Source organism: Heptranchias perlo, chromosome 10, assembly GCF_035084215.1.
Source record: "Heptranchias perlo isolate sHepPer1 chromosome 10, sHepPer1.hap1, whole genome shotgun sequence".
NCBI lineage: Eukaryota > Metazoa > Chordata > Chondrichthyes > Hexanchiformes > Hexanchidae > Heptranchias > Heptranchias perlo.
In genome coordinates, this window is record NC_090334.1 from 63,857,483 (window position 1) to 63,878,767 (window position 21,285).

The 21,285-nt window shown below is 44.1% G+C and overlaps 1 protein-coding gene across 1 annotated transcript in view; it reads left to right on the plus strand.

The window, feature by feature from the left end:
- The window catches only part of ppp4r4 (protein phosphatase 4, regulatory subunit 4), a 160,323-nt gene that overhangs the window by 56,885 nt on the left and 82,153 nt on the right, over nt 1-21,285 (plus strand). The window contains exon 3 of the mRNA XM_067991953.1: nt 21,048-21,150. Within this exon, the coding sequence (XP_067848054.1) occupies nt 21,048-21,150 (103 nt within the window). The remainder of the gene's footprint in view (nt 1-21,047; nt 21,151-21,285) is intronic.

Genomic DNA, 21,285 nt, shown 5'->3' on the forward strand with positions numbered 1-21,285 from the left:
TCGGGTGCGTTCATGGCGGGGGGGGGGGCTGCGAAAATCCGGGATTCCCGGGGCGGGTCCGGAGCCCGGCTCCAACCCGCCCACTTCTGGGTTCCCCAGTGACGCGCTGACATGCGCGCGCAGCCCCTGCACGTGGGACTCCCGCTGGCAATTAAAGCCGGCGGGGTGCCACTTAAAGTACTTAAACAGGTACTTCAGGTTCTTTACAGACCTGATTGACCTGATATTTTAGGAGGGATTTTTAAATTAACTGAGACTGTTCCCCATACTGGGGGAAACAATCCCAATTCAAATGGACGTGTTGCAGCCATCAGCCTGTGGCAGCTGCAAAGGTTCATTTGACAGGTTGGGGTGGGGGGGGGGAGACCCTCACTCATTGCAGGAGGCCGCTCTGTCACTTTGGATAAAGTTTGGCCTCCACCGCCCTCCTCCTAACAATCAAATGCATAAACTTGCACACTTACCCTAGTGTCCAGACACATTTACCTACCTTGCGGACCCCCTAAAACTTCCGGATGGGGGCCGCCATAGCTGCAGTCGTGACCTCTGAGGGCGAACAGCCTCGCCGGCCACGCCGTCCACCTCTGACTCGTGGAGCTCCACAACACAGTGCTGTGACACATCCACCTGCACAGCAGGAGGGAGAGCAACTGCAGAGAGAGATGTGTCGCAGAGGGCACTACCCTTCCCACAGGGTCTACAGACCGAGGCTCAGCTTCCTGGACCTCTCTGAGCAGCAGTGCACATGGTGGCTCAGAGTCACTTGACATGTAGTCGTGGACATCTGCAACCTCCTTCATGCCGAGCTGCTCCTGGCTGGCCCGAGCACCATCTTCTTACCTATTGCTGTCAAAGTCACCACTGCCCTCAACAACTTCTCCACATCCTTCCAGGATGCCACCGGGAACATCACCGGCGTCTCTGTCGTCTGCACAAAAGAGCCCTGCAAATACACCTACACCCACTCTGCAGTGACACAATGGGTGGCATCAAGTGTGCGTGTTCATGGTGAACCCCATGAAAGGGACCTATTCCACAAGCCAGTCAAGAATGAGCAAGACGTGACATTAGTGGTGATAATATTGTGCATGTGAAAGAAAACAAATATAAACGAAAAACATGATAAATCGTCAGACACCCATGTGCATTCCCTTTGTGCTCACAAAACCTTCGCCTTGCGTTTCCGGGAACCTCTACGTGGTGCCAACCCTGTGGCTTCAGCAGAGGTAGTGGCAGGTTGCTCTTGTCCATGCCCCGACCAATGAGATGCTTTGGGCCAACGCCCTCTGGGTTTGGGTGCCCGTGAGGGCACCTCCAAAGACTGCTCCACCTGCATCTGTGCAGGGGCAGACTCGGCCACCTGGAGAGGAGGCAGCATTGTGGGTACTGGTTGAGAGGGGGGCAACGGGTGAGACGTGGGAGCGCTTTGAGTGGCGTCCCCACTTCCATGTCCCCTTTCACCATCATCCATCTCGTGGCCCAGGCCCACATCACTCTTTCCACCCTGCTGGACGGCAGTTTGGAGGACTTGTGTGAGGCCTTGGAAGGCCACTTGTAAAGTGTCTGTCAGCCTGTTCAAGGCGGCAGAATATTGCTCACCCTGAATCTGAATGGCCGTTGTCAGGGCTTGAATGGACTCATTGTTGAGCCGTGTTTGACGCTCGAGGGAGGCTAGCCTTTCCTCCACCGCAGACATTCCCGCACTTACCCGCGACACTATCTCAGAGATGCCTTCACGTCCCTGCGACACTATCTCGGATATACCCTCCAGTACCTGTGCCACCATTCCTCTCATGCAGGAGTTGGACTCCTCCATCCTCTGTGTGATTGTGGAGAGTGCGCTTGGCACCTGTTCCAGTACCTCGGCAATGTGCTGCTGCCCCTCGACGACTCTCCTTTTCATGGCTGGCCCCCAGGGTTCAGCATCTGGGTCCAGCTGAGCAGAGCCTGGAGAAGAGTACTCCCACTGACGCGGACTCTCCACGGCTGTCCCTGCCACCAGGGTCTGCTAGTGCTCACGTGCGTGGTGACTCACCATGTGCAAGCCCAATTAAGTGAGGACGGGGACCCACCGAGGTGTATGTATCTGCGCTGGTGGATGCATGGCTCAGATGTGACGATGGACCCTCAGAGGCCGGCAGGTCCTCTGAGGAATCGCCCTCCACGGTCACTGCGCTCGCAGATAGCCCTGCAAGAGAACAGAAAGCAATATTAGGCATGTGGACAGATGTTGAGGTGCTGCAGATGCCAAGTGATGCTAAGATCATTCGCTATCATGAGTGCTGAGTGTTAGCTTTCTGCCACCGGCCGCTTGTGCAATCCCAGCCTCTGCATCAGCCACAGACAGGCACTCCAGCGTGCGGCTGATGTGCAATGCCTGCTGCTCCGCTTCTGTTAGGACCACCTGGTGTGGCGGGCCCCCTCCGGTCCGTGCCCTCTCCCGGGCGTTCTGTCATCTCTTCTATCAAGGCAAAACACAGAGGTGTGATTGAGTGATGGTTGCATGGTGAGCCGCTGCATGCATTGGTGTGGGTGGGGTTGAGCGTGAGGGAGATGCATGAGAGGGTGCGTGTGCAACATAGCAATGATATTGTATGAGGATTGGGTTGTGTGGTAGTGTTCGAATGGGGACGGGCGGTGAGTACGTGCAGGCAAGGTGAGGATGATAGTTGAGTGGATGTGAGGAGTGATGCGAGAGCGTTGTGGTGGCAGTGCAGAAGGGTTTGTGTGGTGGTGGAGGTGGTGTGGGAGAATGTGTAAGTATACTCACTTTGCCTAACCTGGTTAGGTCATTAAATCTCTTCCTGCACTGCACCCAGGTTCGTGGCACATTGCCGCAGCTGGTGACCTCCTAGGCCACCTCCAGCCGGACTTCTTTGTGGTGGAGGGAGGGCACTTCCTCCCATCAGACGGGAAAAATATTTCCCTCCTCCTCCTCACCCCATCCAGCAGCAGCTGGAGTGAGGAGTCTGAAAATCTTGGGGCAGCCTTCCCTCTGGCGTGCTCCATGGTTCAGCATTGGTTGTTTGTTGCAGGAGAAGCATTGGTGGACTGCCCCTTTGAATAGGGCTCCTCCAGCTGACAGACCTTGCTGTACATGCGCAGTCCACCCGCCGCGCAGCTTACCAGTGGGAAACCTGGAAGCAAAGGTAAGTGGCTCCAATTAGCCTGTAATTGCGTGCGGAGCACACTGATTTCACCGGGCGAGTTACCCACGCGCCCAGTCGACCCCCGGCTGAGAACCCGCCGCCCTGCTAATATCGAGCCCATTAAATTCAGATTTCTTGAAAATGTTTGCATTGCTTTTGTTGCATGCAGTGGTATTGATGGAGAGTAACTTTCATTGCAGATCTTAATGAAAACAATTGAGCTATACAGTAGCTGTTGCATTTTTAGTGAAAACATTTTCAGATACACTTTTTTTTTCATACCTATTATATTCAGCTCAAGGTATGCTGCAGTGCTGACCAGTGTAATCACCAGGAACCATACTGGCGAATCCATTGCAGATTTTTTTTAATAAAAGTATTGGGATGCAGCCTCACCTCATCAAAAACACTAAAAATGATGCCTTTCTCTTTATAAATAGATACCATTACTATAGACTCGTTTTTTTTCTTATGCCGGTGGTGAATTTTTTTTACATTTGTGACAGAAGTTATGATGTGCTGGTCAAGAATCTTAAGCAAAAATGCAAAAGAGGATCAATATGATGCATATATTAAAGGAGAAATTATTGTTCATGTGAAGAACAAACAACCTTATATAATTCATAGTTTTCAAATTTGTTGGATTTGTACCATTACAGACTAATGCTGAGATGAAGGAGCCTACAGAACTAACATTTCAACTATAAGAACATAAGAAATAGGAGCAGGAGTAGACCATACAGCCCCTCGAGCCTGCTCTGCCATTCAATCAGATCATGGCTGATCTTCAACATCAACTCCACTTTCCTGCCCAATCCCCATATCCCTTGATTCCCCTAGAGTCCAAAAATCTATCCATCTCAGCCTTGAATATACTCAATGACACAGCATCCACAGCCCTCTGGGTAGAGAATTCCAATGATTCACAACACTCTGAGTGACGAAATTCCTTCTCATCGATCTTAAATGGCTAGCCCCTTATTCTGTGATTATGCCCTCTATTTCTAGACTCTCCAGCCAGGGGAAACAACCTCTCAGCCTCTACCTTGTCAGGTACCTTTGCAGAACTGAAGTGGACATTAGGCATGAAAATATTCTCTGAGCACATCTGCTGCCTATGTTTACCACATTCTTGGCTGTCAAAATGGCTTTTCTCGATGCACTTCTGCTCATTGGGAATGTTAGTCAAATAATATACCAAGTCTGTAATTATAATTTGGGTTCAGGCCTGTCGAATCAGACATGACTACATATATACTTATTTTTAAAATCAATTTAATCTTTAATTATGACAGACTTTATGCAAATCATAAACAAATGTATAAAGACCATATTTATAACCATTATAAATAGCATACAGCGATAATCTTCATCCTTTGAGTACAGTTGAGTGTAACAAACACAAGTCAAGTCCCCCAAAGTTTTCAATTGCAGTATCAATGCTATGAATGTGGCAATTAATTAATTACTAGTCAATACCCTGTGGCGTTTCACAGGGGTAGTTGAGACCAAACTGAATCTTTCCGATCAAACAGGGTTAAAGGATGGGGGTAATGGAATCAATGTAGGGGAGTAGGAAGGGGGGAGGTGGTGAGATGGGAAGGGGAGAGGAAAGGGGGAGGGCAAGAGGAAGAGAATGCCGAGGAAGGGGAAATCAGATTAGTGGGGTAGTGGGAATTGAAGCATGGAACAGCCAAACATTGGGGGAGGAGAAATATAGCAACTAGCAGGTGAATGGGTTGTGCAGTCGAGGGGGATGGGGGGAGGGAGGGAGGGAAGGAAGATTACTATAGAAAGAGATGGGTAGGAATAGCCTGTGAGGGGTAATGGCAGCCAGTGGGAGATTGTGGGAAAAGGAATTGGCACCAGCAGGTGGATTGGAATGGGAAATGGAAAAAGTGGGGGCAGGGGGAGTGAAGAAGAGGTCAAAATATAGTTAATTGGGGGGGTGGGATCAAAATCCTGTTCAGTGGGGGGAGGGGGTTTATTATGATGAGTAATTCATTGAAGTGAATATTATTGGGCTTTGGGGAGGAAAGGATAATCGGCTTGAAAGCATGGAAAGTTATCAAGCCTCTCCTCTCCAATGCACTGGTCATCAAGTGCAGGTGACAGCTTGTTTGATATCGAGTAACCAACTGATTTGTCAACTACATCATAGTCCAGTCGGCAAGTATAGTACAAACAATCATGTCGCCTTAGGTTTCCAGAAAGATTTCAGATGCAATTACAGCACTGATTATGGCTACAACTTGATTAGCAATTAATTGTCACATTTAATTCTGCTGACTGCCATCAGCAGGACTTCAGTCTGTGAAATTGACAATCAATAAACAAAAATAAAATATAGTAAAGATGGTGACTGGGTCTCAAGAGTACATAGGTATTACGAACATACGAATTAAGAGCAGGAGTAGGCCATTCGGCCCCTCGAGCCTGCTCTGCCATTTGATAAGATCATGGCTGATCTGATTGTAACCTCAACCCTACTTACCTGTCTACTACTATAACCTTTGACTCCCTTGTTAATCAGGAATCTGTCTAACTCGGCCTTAAAAATATTCAATGACCCTGCCTCCACCACTCTCTGGGGAAGGGAGTTCCATAGACTCACGACCCTTTGAGAGAAAAAATTTCTCCTCATCTCCTTCTTAAATGGGAGACCCCTTATTTTTAAACTGTGGCCCCTAGTTTTAGTCTCTCCCACAGGGGGAAACATCCTCTCAGCATCTTCCCCTTCTAGTCCCCTCAGGATCTTATCTGTTTCAATATGATCACCTCTCATTCTTCTACAGGCCCAACTTGTCCAACCTTTCCTCATAAGATAACCCCCTCATCCCAGGAATCAGTTGAGTAACTCTTCTCTGAACCGCCTCTAAAGCAATTATGTCCTTTCTTAAATAAGGAGACCATAACTGCACACAGTATTCTAGATGTGGTTTCACCAATGCCCTGTACAACTGTAGCAAAACATCCCTACTTTTATATTCCATTCCCCTTGCAATAAATGACACCATTCCATTTGCCTTCCTAATCACTTGCTGTACCTGCATACTAACTTTTTGTGGTTCATGTACTAGGACACCCAGATTCCTCTGTAGCTCAGAGTTCTGCAATCTCTCTCCATTTAAATAATATACTGCTTTTCTATTCCTCCTGCCAAAGTGGACAAGTTCACATTGTCCCACATTATACACCATCTGCCAAATTTTTGCTCACTCACTTAACCTATCTATATCCCTTTGCAGACTCCTTATGTCCTCTTCACAACTTACTTTCCTACCTACCTTTGCGTTATCAGCAAATTTAGCAACCACACATTCGGTCCCTTCATCCAAATCATTGATATAGAATGTAAATAGTTGAGGCCCCAGCACTGATCCCTGTGGCACCCCACTCGTTACATCTTGCCAACCTGAAAATGACCCATTTATGCCTACTTTCTGTTTCCTGTTAGTTAACCAATCGTTTATACATGCTAATATGTTACCCCCTGCACCATGAGCTCTTATTTTGTGTAGTAGCCTTTGATGTGGCACCTTGTCAAATGCCTTCTGGAAATCCAAGTACACCACATCCACAGGATCCCCTTTATCCACCTTGCTTGTTACTTCCTCAAAGAACTCTAATAAATTAGTCAAACACGATTTCCCTTTCACAAAGCCGCGTTGACTCTGCTGATTGCATTGAGATTTTCGGAGTTCCCTGCTATAACCTCCTTAATAATAAATTCTAGCATTTTCCCTATGAGTGATGTTAAGCTAACTGGCCTGTAGTTTCCTGCTTTCTGTTTCCCTCCTTGAATAGAGGAGTTACATTCGTTAAATTCCAATCTGATGGGACCCTTCCAGAATCTAGAGAATTTTGGAAAATTAATACCGATGCATCTACTATCTCTGCAGCCACTTTTTTAAGACCCTAGGATGAAGTCCGTCAGGACCTGGGGACTTGTCAGCTTTTAGTTCTAATAATTTTTTCAGAACCCTTTCCCTGGTGATTATAAATGTTTTAAGTTCCTCCCGCCCTTTCACTTCACAATTATTTCTGGCATGTTATTTGTATCCTCTACAGTGAAGACGGATGCAAAATATCTGTTCAATTCATCCGCCATTTCCTTATTCTCCATTATTAATTCCCCAGACTCTCACTCTAGAGGACCAAAGCTCACTTTACTTACTCTTTTCCATTTTAAATACCTGCAGAAACTCTTACTATCTGTTTTTACATTTCCAGCTAGCTTTCTCTCGTACTCTAGTTTCTCCCTCCTTATCATTCTTTTAGTCATTCTTTGCTGTTTTTTATACTCTGTCCGAACTTCTGACCTGCCACTAATCTTTGCTGAATTGTATGCTTTCTCTTTCAATTTGATACTATCTTTAACTTCCTTAGTTAGCCTCTGATGGTACGTCCTTTCCCTAGAATCTTTCTTTCTCACTGGAATGTATCTTTGCTGAGTGTTAAGAAATATCTCGTTAAATGTCTGCCACTGCATCCCCAATTACGTATCCCTTAACCTAATTTCCCAGTTCACTTTAGCCAGCTTTGTCTCTCTGCCCTCATAATTGCCCTTATTTAAGTTTAAAACACTAATCTTAGACTTACTCTTCTCTCCCTCAAACTGAATGCGAAATTCAATCATATTGTGATCACTGCTATGTGGAGGCTCCTTTACAATGAGGTCATTAATTAATCCTTTCTCATTACACATTACCAGGTCTAGAATAGCCTGCTCTCTGGTTGGCTCTAGAACGTGCTGCTCTAAGAAACTGTCCCAAAAGCACTCTATGAACTCATCTTCCAGGCTACCTTTGCTAATCAGATTCTTCCAATCTATATGTAGATTAAAATCACCCATGATTATCGCTGTTCCTTTCTCACAAGTCCCCATTATTTCTTCCTGAATACCCTGTCCTACAATGTGGTTACTGTTAGGGGGCCTATAAACTACTCCCACAAGTGACTTTTTGACTTTACTATTTCTTATCTCTATCCAAACTGATTCTACATCTTGGTCTTTATTATACTCATGTCATTCTTAATTAACAGAGCCACCCCTCCACCTTTTCCTAGCTTCCTGTCCTTCTGAAATGTCAAGTACCCTTGAATATTCAGGTTCCAGCCTTTGTCATCTTGCAGCCATGCCTCTGTAATGGCTATCAGATCGTACATATTTATTTCTCTTTGAGCTGTCCATTCATCCATTTTGTTACGAATGCTACACGCATTCAGATACAAAGCTTTTAGTACTGTCTTTTTACTATTTTTGCAACCTCTAGCCTTATCTGCTGGCGCACTCTTAAGTTTGCATGCTCTGTCCCTTCCTGCCACTCTAATTATCATTTCCCTTATTGCTACCTTGCTATCTTGCCTTGTCTTCTTTCTTTAATTTATCACATCTTCCCTTACTTGATCCCTCGCCCCACTATTTAGTTTAAAGCCCTCGCTACCACCCTAGTTATACGATTCGCCAGAACACTGTCCCCAACACGGTTCAGATGAAGGCTGTCCCAACGGTACAGCCCCCACTTTCCCCAATACTTGTGCCAGTGCCCATGAATCGAAACCCATTTCTCCCACACCAATCTTTGAGCCACGAATTTAACTATGCAAATTTGCTCGTGGCTCATGCAATAATCTAGAGATTATTACCTTTTGAAGTTCTACTTTTTAATTTAGCCCCTAGCTGCTCATACTCTCTAAGCAGAACCTTGTCATTAATACCTACGTGGACCACAACAACTGGATTCTCCCCCTCCCATTGCAAGTTCCCCTCCAGCCCACAGCAGATGTCCCGAACCCTGGCACAGGGCAGGCAACACAGCCTTCTGGACTCTCGTTCTCAGCTACAGAGAACTGTGTCCATCCCCCTGACTATACTGTCCCCTACTACCACTACATTCCTACTAACTCCCCCCACTTGAATGGCTTCCTGTACCATGGTGCTCCGGTCAGTTTGCTCATCCACCCTGCAGCCCCCGCTTTTGTCCATACAGGCTGGAAGCACCTCAAACCTGTTGGACAATTGCAAAGGCTCGGGCTCCTCCTCTTCCACCTTCTCGATCCCCTTACCTGCCTCGCTCGCAGTCACACCCTCCTGTCCCTGACTACTGACCAATTCAGATGACCCTATCCTAAGGGGTATTGGACCTGTAGGTGGCAGTACAAACAGACCAATTGATTATGATGGGGATAGATGTAATGTTATCTGACAGCCCCTCATTGAACACACAGGAATCCTGAGCCTTGAAGGTGAAAATCATGGTACCAACAATCCTTGTATCCTGCAAGCCAGCAGGAGAAATCTGTTACTGAGCAGACGAATTGGACATCCATCTCCCTGCGCAGAGCAAGAATTTTCCCCAAACCCCACCCATTCACTGAGAAAGCCCTGCCCGACTAGTCTCCAGCTGATCAAAATTTTGGCTCCTACAACACATTAGCAAGATTTCAGCTATTTCCCACATCCCGAGAACAAATTTAATAAAAAGGCCTGCAACAATGTGTGTGTATATATTGGCCACATTTTTGGTATATTGCTAATGTAATTGCTGAGAATGTGGCCCTGTTATCACCTTAAACGTTTTTAATGGCCTATAGTAGCTATTTGTTTTATTTTGTTGTGCTTGTAGTAGCTGTCACTGTTGTTTTGAGTTTGAAATTTCCTTTGGCAACCACAGCAGTTTTGTTTCTGAAACGATGACCATTTCCTGAAATATCATCATCTTGTGCAATGATTAGCTGCAACAGTGTTAGTTAATTTTGCAGTGCCTGCCTACAACATTATCATGCTGGCACTCTATTTGGCAACACTTGCTCTATGCACAGTTTAAGTGAAGTCTGCATTGAAAACTATGCATTAGTATTATAAAAAAATGGTTTTACTCCTGCTTATAATGCAGCAACTTGTGGTCTGCTGTGCTTTTAATAAAAGTAAAGCTTTGAACTTTTTCAAGAGATGACTTAGTTGCAACTGATGAAGACACAGCTAAGCAGTGTACTGATTTTTTTTTAATTGCTTCAGCAACTTCAAAGCTAACAAATTGCTCCATTTACAACACTGAACTTTCTCTCTGTGTTGTGTTTTACACATTAATTGCTGTCGCTGCAGGGCTCAATTCCGGTTATTTTGGATGAAGTGCTCAACAAGAGCAATAACAACTTGCATTTATATTGCGCCTTTAATGTAGAAAAATGTCCTAATGAGCTTCACAGATATGTAAACAGACAAAAATAGACACTAAGCCAAATAGGTAGATAATAGAAGGAATGACCAAAAGCTTTTGTCAGAAGTGGGTTTTAAAGAGGAGAGGAAGGTGGAGGGGAGGCGGGGTTTAGGGAGGGAATTTCAGAGTGTGGTGCCCAGACAGCTGAAGGCATGGCCGCCGATGATGGGGCAAAGGGAAGGGGGTATACAGAAGACCGGAGTCAGAGGACGAGTGAGGTTGTGGGGTGGGGGTTGTAGGGCTGGAGGAGAGAATTTTAAATTGGAGGTGTTGGGAGACTGGGAGCTAGCGTAGGTCAATAAGGACAGGGATAATAGGTGAGTGGGACCTGATGCAAGATAGGATACAGGAAGCAGGGGTTTAGATGAGCTGAAGTGTACAGAATGTGGAGAATGGGAGGCTGCCCAGGAGAACATTGGAATAGTCGAGTCTGGAGGTGGCAAACGCATGGATGAGGGTTGCAACAGCAGATGAGCTAAGGGAGGGGTGGAGGCTGGAAATGTTGCGGAGGTGAAAGTATGCAATCTTTACGATGGAGAGTGTATATGGTCAGATGGTCAGATGCTCAGCTTAGGGTCGACTCGGGCACCCAGACAACCGAGATTGCAAACAGTTTGGTTCAGCCTGTACAGGCACGATGAGCCGAATGGCCTCCTCCTGTGCTGTACCTACTAGGATACTATGAATGTCTAGGGAGGGGATGGAATCAGTGATGAGGCAGTGAAGTTTGTTGCGGGAGCCAAAGACAGCGGAGGAAATTGCACAAGGCAGTATGTATCATATTCTTTTTGGACCAACTTAAATTGAGTTTGAATTGAAAGTACATGTAGAGGTCCATAGTACATTGCCCATGAAAGTTCAAACAATAGCTTAGTGTGACATTTAATGCTGTAGGCTTCCATTTGATGACAATTCCCATACATTCTCAGATGTCACATTTATGTTGGTGCAGACTTTAGTTTTGTTCAGAAGTGCACCGCAGTGACCAGTCATTTTATTCTTTTTGTTGGTGAAGTCAAACATAGAAAATAGGAGCAAGAGTAGGCCATTTGGCCCTTCGGGCCTGCTCCGCCATTCAAAACGATCATGGCTGATCGTCTAACTCAGTACCATGTTCCTGCTTTTTCCCCATATCCCTTGATCCCTTTAGCATTAAGAAATATATCTATCTCCTTCTTGAATACATCTAATGACTTGGCCTCCATTGCCTTCTGTGGTAGAGAATGCCACAGGTTCACCACCCTCTGAATGAATGAAGAAATTTCTCCTCATCTCTGTTCTAAATGGCATACCCCGTATCCTGAGACTCTGACCCCTGGTTCTGGACTCCTCAGCCATCGGGAACATCCTCCCTGCATCTAGTCTGTCTATTCCTGTTAGAATTTTATATGTTTCGATGAGATCACCTCTCATTCTTCTAAACTCTAGTGAATATAGGGCTAGTCGACCCAATCTCTCCTTATACGTCAGTCCTGCTATCCCAGAAATCCGTCTGGTAAACCTTTGTTGCACTCCCTCCATGGCAAGGACATCCTTCCTCAGATAAGGAGACCAAAACTGCACACAATACTCCAGATGTGGTCTCACCAAGACCCTGCTCCTGTACTCAAATCCTCTTGCAATGAAGCCCAACATACCATTCGCCTTCCTAACTGCTTGCTGCTCCTGAATGCTCGCTTTCAGCGACTGGTGTACAAGGACACGCAGGTCTCATTGCACCTTCCTTTTTCCCAATCTATCACCATTCAGATAATCTGCCTTTCTGTTTTTACAACCAAATTGGATAACTTCACATTCATCCACGTTATACTGCATTGCCATGTTCTTGCCCACTCACCCAACTTGTCTAAATCACATTGGAGCCTCTTTGCATCCTCCTCACAGCTCACATTCCACCCCAGTTTTGTGTCGTCTGCAAACTTGGAAATGTTACATTTAGATCCCTCATCCAAATCATTGATATATATTGTGAATAGCTGGGGCCCAAGCACTGATCCCTGCGGTACCCCACTAGTCACTGCCTGCCACCCGGAAAAAGACCCGTTTATTCCTACTCTCTGTTTCCTGTCTGTCAACCAATTCTCAATCCATGCCAGTAAATTCCCCCCAATCCCATGTACTTTAATTTTGCACACTAACCTCTTGTGTGGGACCTTATCAAAAGCCTTCTGAAAATCCAAATACACCACATCCTCTGGTTCTCCCCTATCTATTCTACTAGTTACATCCTCAAAAAAACTCCAGTAGATTTGTTAAGCATGATTTCCCTTTCATAAACCCATGCTGACTTTGTTCAATCCCGTTAATGCCCTCCAAGTGTTCTGTTATCACATCTTTTATAATAGACTGTAGCATTTTCCCCACTACTGATGTTAGGCTAACTGGTCTGTAATTCCCTGTTTTTTTTCTCCCTCTTTTTAAATAGTGGGGTTACATTTGCCACCCTCCAACCTGTAGGAACTGTTCCAGAGTCTATAGAATTTTTGTAAGATGATCACCAATGCATCCACTATTTCCAGGGCCACTTCCTTTAGTACTCTGGGATGTAGGTTATCAGGCCCTGGGGATTTGTCAGCCTTTAGCCCCATTAATTTCTCTAGCACTATTTTCTTACTAATACTGGTTTCCTTCCGTTCCTCCCTCTCACTAGACCCTTGGTTCCCTAACATTTCTGGGAGGTTATATGTGTCTTCCATTGTGAAGACAGAACCAAAGTATGTGTTTAATTGTTCTGTCATTTCTTTGTTCCCCATTATAATTTCCCCCATTTCTGACTGTAAGGGACCTACATTTGTCTTCACTAATCTTTTTCTCTTGACATATTTCTAGAAGCTTTTACAGTCAGTTTTTATGTTCCCTGCTAGTTTACTCTCATACTCTATATTTTTCCTCTCTTAATCAATCTCTTTGACCTCCTTTGCTGAATTCTAAACTGCTTCCAATCCTCAGGCTTGCTGCTTTTTCTGGCAATTTTATATGTCTCCTCTTTGGATCTCATACTACCCCTAATTTCTTTTGTAAGCCACGGTTGAGCCACCTTTCCTGTTTTATTTTTGCACCAGACAGGAATGAATAATTGTTGTAATTCCTGCACACGTTCTTTAAATATTAGCCGTTGCCTATCCACCATCATCCCTTTTAGTAAAGTTCCCCAATCTATCATAGCCAACTCGCACCTCATACTTTTGTAATTTCGTAATTTCCTTTATTTAGATTCAACAATTTGTATTGTAAGGCACAAAACCCAGTTTATAGCATGATATCTAGGGGTCCCATGACTCTACTTCAGTTGTCTGGCTGTTCCGATATCTTTATGCCTACTATTTTCTGAACATGTTGGGATACTCCCTGTCGATTACATCACTAGCAAGCTCTAGCAGGAAGGAAAACCCGATGTATGTGTATGATGTTGCTATTGTACGTTCCCAGAACTGTCTAGGCAAGTATCTACTCATTTTAACGGTAAGCTAGGCAAGTAACTACTCATTTTAACGCTAAGCTCTGAGCAGCTGCTTTGAATTCCTTTGTAGAGATACAACATCAGGTGAACTTTGAGTTCCTTTAATGGTTCAGTGGATGAATGCCCCAGTTGGTATGGTATTGAACCATACAAATCAGGAAAGTCTTTGTTTGTGTTGCTGTGGCAATAATGAAATGCTGCAACTAACCTAGGTGTTCCTGGGCTAGGAGGAGAAAAATCGGCCAGAGTTTGTGTTAATGATTTCTATCCATTGATCCCTGCTGGAAACGGCATATGTATAAACATTGATTGGAGACAGTATCAGGCTCAGCTGCCATACATCTCACATAGTCTAACAACTATTCAGGCTCACACATGAAGAATGGCCACTTAGATGAGATACTGGAAGTATAGAATTGTACTTCAGAATGAGACACACACATATTGGCCAGGAAGCCAGTCATTTACCCATTGTGCTTTAAGGGTTAATACTTAGATGGGGGAAGCTCTAATGGTGGAAGCCAATTTTACTTATTTATTGCTTGCCCAGTATCAGTCTATCAGCGCTGCTGTTAAAAAGAACTGATGATAGCACTTTTATGCAGCACAGGAAGGTAAATATAAGTTGATTCCAATTATGACAATGCATATAATTGCTGCATTTTGTTTTATCTTTCTCAAGTAGACTGAAACCATAAACATGCCATTGAAAACAAAGTTCACTAGAAGCCAATTAGTTCTGGGGTCTCCAACTACAACTACAGGAGCTCAAAAACACTTTGAAACCGACAGTTTTGCCTTATTATGATCTGATGGTCTTTCTTGAAACCACCTTCCTTAGTTTGAGTTGTCCTTCTCTGATTGGATAAACGATGATAATCCTGGTGTCCGGCAACATTTAGTACTGTATAAGTATTCAAGAAGCAGAATTATATATATTTTTTTCTTCTTTTCTCACATTTAAAGCTAATTTTGGATTGCTGAAAGACCCTTTTCTCTCGCCCTAGCCCTCCAGCAATTGGTCACTGGTCCAACTTACTGAGATTTTGATTAGGCAAATGGTGGAAAGTATGTAATTTCAACAATAATGTAAGTTCTGTATTCTGAGACCAACAAACAGAAACTCAGCTGTTTAGTTTGTGGTCTAGTAAATTGGGCCTATGTCCAGAACTTCTCATTTTAATCACTGACAGACTCTGGTTGCCACAGGAGGAAATAGTGTATAAAACAATTAATACTAAGTATTGGGTGCTGAAACTCATTAATTGTCTTGACACTTCAATGAGATTACGCATTATTAAAGTTGCCAGTAGCTCAATGATGTGTTGTTTAACAGGTAGTTTTTCTTTTAAGCAGTTCAATAGCTAGTGCAGCCATCAGCACATGTATTTCCAGCATTTGTTTTCATTTCAGATGTTAAAGATTTGCAGTATACTTTTCGTAGAATTGCTAGAGAGCACTGAAAGTTAATGTTCTCATTAGTATAATATGCTTGTTAAATGAAATTGTTGATGACTTAAATTGTTTTTAATATAGAAATTTATTTAAAACAATTTTTTTAGGTAGACCAACAATGACAACAACAACAAATTGCATTTATATAGTGCCTTCAACATAGTAAAATGTCCCAAGGCTTTTCACAGGAGCATTAGCAAACAAAATTTGACACTGAGCCATGTAAGGAGGCATTAGGTTGAAGAGGTAGGTTTTAAGGAGCGTCTTAAAAGAGAAGCGAGAGATAGAGAGATAGAGAGGCAGAGAGGTTTAGGGAGGGAATTCCAGAGCTTAGGGCCTAGGCAGCTGAAGGCATGTCTGCCAATGGTGGAGTGATTAAAATCAGGGATGCATTGGAGGAGCGCAGAGACCTAGGAGGGTTGTAGGGCTGGAGGAGGTTAGAGATAGGAAGGGGCAAGGCCATGGAGGGATTTGAAAATCAGAATGAGAATTTTAAAATCAAGACGTTGCCGTATGTAGGTCAGCAAGCACAGGGGTGATGGGAGAAAAGGACTTGGTGTGAGTTAGGATATGGGCAGCAGAGTTTTGGATGAGCTCAAGTTTATGGAGAGTGGAAGATGGGAGGCTGGCCAGAAGAGCATTGGAATAGTCGAGTCTAGAGGCAACAAAGGCATGGCTGAGGGTTTCAGCAGCAGATGAGCTGAAGCAGGGGCGATGACGGATGATGTTGCGGCGGTGCAAGTAGGCGGTCTTGGTGATGGAGCGGATATGTGGTCGGAAGCTCTTCTCAGAGTCAAATAGGACCCTAAGGTTGCGAACAGTCTGGTTCAGCCTCAGACAATGGCCAAGGAGAGGGATGGAGTCGGTGGTTAGGGAATGGAGTTTGTGGTGGGGACCAAAGACAATGGCTTCGGTCTTCCCAATATTTAATTGGAGGAAATTTTTGCTCATCCAGTACTGGATGTCAGACAAGCAGTATGACAAATGAGAGACAGTAGAGAGGTCGAAAGAGATGGTGGTGAGGTAGAGCTGGGTGATATCAGCGTACATGTGAAATCTGACTTTGTGCTTTCGGATGATGTCGCTGAGGGGCAGCATGTAGATGAGAAATAGGAGGGAGCCAATGATTGATCCTTGCGTGACTCCAGAGGTAACAGAGCAGGAAGAGAAGCCATTGCAAGTGATTCTCTGGCTACGACTGGATAGATAAGAATGGAACCAGGCGAGCACAGTCCCACCCAGCTGGACGACGGAAGAGAGGCGTTGGAGGAGGATGGTGTGGTCAACCGTGTCAAAGGTTGCAGACAGGTTGAGAAAGATGAGGAGGGATAGTTTACCATGATCAGTCACATAGGATGTCATTTGTGACTTTGATATGGGCCGTTTCAGTACTGCGGCAGGGGCAGAAACCTGATTGGAGGGATTCCAATGGCGTTGTGGGAAAGATGGGCATGGATTTGGGAGGCGACAACATGTTCAAAGACTTTGGAGAGGAAAGGGAGGTTGGAGATGGGGTGGTAGTTTGCAAGGACAGAGGGGTCAAGGTGTGTTTTTTGAGGGGGGGGGGGGCGATGACGGCAGATTTGAAGGGCATGATCCCGTCAGGTTTAATGATAGGCAGCACAACTTCAATGAAGACATCTGCAAAATCCAAATAGCTGCAGTTAATGTCATTAGTTAAAAACATCGACATTTCACTGTTGTTTGAAATCAATGATGTTGGAAAGCTTTCTGTAAACTACAGGACTAATCTAATGTCAGATTACTTTGTTTTTGTGCTTTATGATCCCCTTCAGTAGATATTGTTTTGTGATTCAGTGACAATTACTCTTTATTTCACGAGTGAAGTTTCAATCAAGAACATCAAGATTGGTGAGCTGCAGGCACGAGTTGCCAGATGGGACTATGATATAGTGGCAATAACACTGACCTGGCTCAAAGAAAGGGAGGATTGGGAACTTAGTATTCCTGGCTACAAGGTATTCAGGAAAGAAAGGAGGGGGGATGGCAGTATTCATCAAATAAACTATTGTGGCACTGGAAAGGGATGATGTAGTTGAGGGGTCAAAGGCAGAATCTATTTGGTTAGAATTAAGGAACAATAGAGGAGCTATTATGCTACTGGGTGTACACTAGACCACCAAATAGTGGGAAGGAGCTAGAGGAGCAAATATGCAGACAAATTACAGAAAGATGCAAGGACTATAGAGTAGTGATAATGGGGGACTTCAATTATCCCAACATAGTAACAGTGTAAAGGGCAAAATGGGGGAGGGATTCCTGAAATGAGTACAAGAGAACTTTCTTGATCAGCGTGTTGCCAGCCCAATGAGGAAGGAAGTAGTACTGGATCTAGTTCTGGGAAATGAAGTGGAACATGTTTCAGTGGGGGAGCATTTGGGGATCAGTGACCATAATATCAGGTTTAGAATAGTTATGGAAGAAGACCAGGAACAATCAAGTGTAAAAATACTTAACTGGAGGAGGTCTAATTTCAGTGAGTTAAAAAAGGATCTTGTCCAGGTGGATTGGAATCAGAAATTGTTAGGCAAAACAGTAATTGAACAATGAGAAGCCTTCAAGGAGAAGATGGTTCAGGTACAGAGTAGACACATTCCCATGAGGGGGAAAGGAAGGGCATCTAAAGCTAGAGCTCCGTGGATGACTAAAGATATAGAGATTAAAATGAAACAGAAAAAGTAGGCTTATGATAAGTGTAAGATTCATAATGTAGTAGAGAACCAAGCTGATTACCGAAAGTAGGGAGGAGATCTAAAAAAGGAAATGAGGGGCAAAGAGAGAGTATGAGAATAGATCAGCAGCTATCATAAGTGGGAACCCAAAAATCTTTTATAAACATATAAATAGTAAAAAGGTAGTCAAAGGAAGGGTGAGGCCGATTAGGGACAAAAAAAAAAGAGATCTTTTTGTGGAGGCAGAGGGAATGGCTAAGGTAATAAATGAATACTTCACATCAGTCCTCACTAGAGAAGAGGATGCTGCCAATGTAGCAGCAAAGGAGGAGGTAGTAGCGATATTGGAGATGTTAAAAATAGATGAGGAGATACTTAAAAAGTTGCCAGAACTCAAAAGTAGAAAAGTCACCCAATCCAGATGGGATGCATCCTGGATTACTGAAGGATGTAAGGGTGGAAATTGAAGAGACTCTGGCCTCAATCTTCCAATCTTCCAATCCTGGAGGACTGGGAGATTGCAAATGTTACACCCCTGTTCAAAAAAGGGGCGAGGGATAAACCCGGCAATTACAGGTCAGTCAGCCTAATGTCGGTGGTGGCAAAACTTTTAGAGACAATAATCCGGAACAAAATTAATTGCCGCTTGGCAAAATATGGGCTAATAAATGAAAGTCAGCACAGGTTTGTTAAAGGAAAATTGTGTTTGACTAACTTGGTTGGGTTCTTTGATGTAACGGAGAGGGTTGATGAGGGTAGTGCGGTTGATGTGTATATGGACTTTCAAAAGGTACCACATTCCCACTACCATCGCCGGATCTCCCACCGTCAACATTCTGGGGGTCGCCATTGACCAGAAACTTAACTGGACCAGCCACATAAATACTGTGGCTACAAGAGCAGGTCAGAGGCTGGGTATTCTGCAGCGAGTGACTCACTCCCTGATTCCCCAGTGCCTTTCCACCATCTACAAGGCACAAGTCAGGAGTGTGATGGAATACTCTCCACTTGCCTGGATAAATGCAGCTCCAACAACACTCAAGAAGCTCGACACCATCCAGAACAAAGCAGCCCACTTGATTGGCACCCCATCCACCACCCTAAACATTCACTCCCATCATCACCAGCACACCGCGGCTGCAGTATGTACCATCTACAGGATGCACTGCAGCAACACGCCAAGGTTTCTTCGACAGCATCTCCCAAACTCGCGACCTCTACCGCTTAGAAGGACAAGGGCAGCAGGCACATGGGAACAATACCACCTGCGCGTTCCCCTCCAAGTCACACACCATCCCGACTTGGAAATATATCGCCGTTCCTTCATCGTCACTGGGTTAAAATCCCGGAACTCCCTACCTAACAGCACTGTGGGAGAACCTTCACCACACGGACTGTAGCAGTTCAAGAAGGCGGCTCATGACCACCTTCTCAAGGGCAATTAGAGATGGGCAATAAATGCTGGCCTTGCCAGCGATGCCCACATCCCATGAACGAATAAAAAAAAACTTAATAGACTTCTTAGCAAAATTAAAGCCCATGGAATTAAAGGGATAGTGGCAGCGTGGATTCAAAATTGGCTAAGGGACAGAAGCAGAGAGTAGTGGTGAACAGTTGTTTTTTAGACTGGAGGGAAGTATACAGTGATGTTCCCCAGGGGTCAGTATTAGAACCACTGCTCTTTTTGATATATATTAATGACGTGGACTTGGGTATACAGGGTATAATTTCAAAGTTTGCTGATGACACGAAACTCGGAAATGTAGTAAACAATGTGGAGGATATTAACAGACTTCAGGAAGACATAGACAGACTAGTGAAATGGGCAGACACCTTGCAGTTGAAATTTAATGCAGAGAAGTGTGAAGTGATACATTTTGGTAGGAAGAATGAGGAGAGGCAATATAAACTAAATGGTACAATTTTAAAGGGAGTACAGGAACAGAGAGACCTGGGGGTGCATGTACTCAAATCTTTGAAAGTGGCAGGACAAGTTGAGAAGGCTGTTAAAGCATATGGGATCCTGGGCTTTATTAATAGAGGCATAGAGTACAAAAGCAAGGAAGTTATACTAAACATTTATAAAACACTGACTAGGTCGCAGCTAGAGAATTGTGTTCAATTCTGGGTGCCACGCTTTAGGAAGGATGTCAAGGCCTTATATAGGGTACAGAGAGATTTGTTAGAATGGTACCAGGGATGAGGGATTTCAATTATGTGGAGAGACTGGAGAAGCTGAGGTTGTTCTCCTTAGAGCAGAGAAGGTTAAGAGGAGATTTGATAGAGGAGTTCAAAATTCTGAACGGTTTTGATAGAGTAAATAAGGAGAAACTGTTTCCTGTGGCAGATGTCGGTAACCAGAGGACACAGATTTAAGGTGATTGGCAAAAGACCCAGAGGTGACATGAGGAAACATTTTTTACACAGTGAGTTGTTGTGATCTGGAATGCACTGCCCGAAATGGTGGTGGAAGCGGATTCAATAGTAACGTTCAAAAGGGAATTAGATAAATACTTGAAGGGAAAAAATTTGCAGGGCTATGGAGAAAGAGCAAGGGAGTGGGACTAATTTGATAGCTCTTTCAAAGAGCCAGCACAGGCAGGTGGCCTCCTATGCTGTACCATACTACGTTGCTATGATTATGATAATATGATCATGTGGCAATTTACTCTGATCCTTCTCAATTTAAGGATACCTGTATTTATTTTGTTAGTTAATGAAATATGAAGGTGAATTAACATCTTGAGGTGATTCAATATGTAACTGTAGCATTAAAATCACATTTCTAGTTCATACAAGATGACAAAATGTACTCTCAAATTAATCCATAGTTTTAGAAATTCACTTTGAAGTACAGTACTTATACAAAGTTAAACTGAACTACCACATTATCTTACTATTTGATTTATTCTTCAATGTATGCAATGTTACATGATGTCTATTTATGTTTGGACTAATTTATTTTCTCTCGCATATGCACACGAGCGTGGAGCACACGCACACAAAATCAGCTATTGAGTTATCTGCCTGATGTTTGAAGGAGTAAGTGCAATTGTTTTGTTTGCAGTTCTGGTCAAGATGTGCAGCGAACCAGTGTTGTTGTTAATCTACCAAACCTGATGCGACAGAATACTTCAGAGACAATTCGAAGAGTGGTGCCAAAAATTAGAGTAAGTTGCAATTTATCCATAAAGAATCAAGTTATGGATAATTAAAAATGATATCATGAAAATGGCCCAGTACCCAGTATAATGCAACTTGCAAGGCCAGGTGAAATTAACTGATGTACTGTTAGCAACATTGCA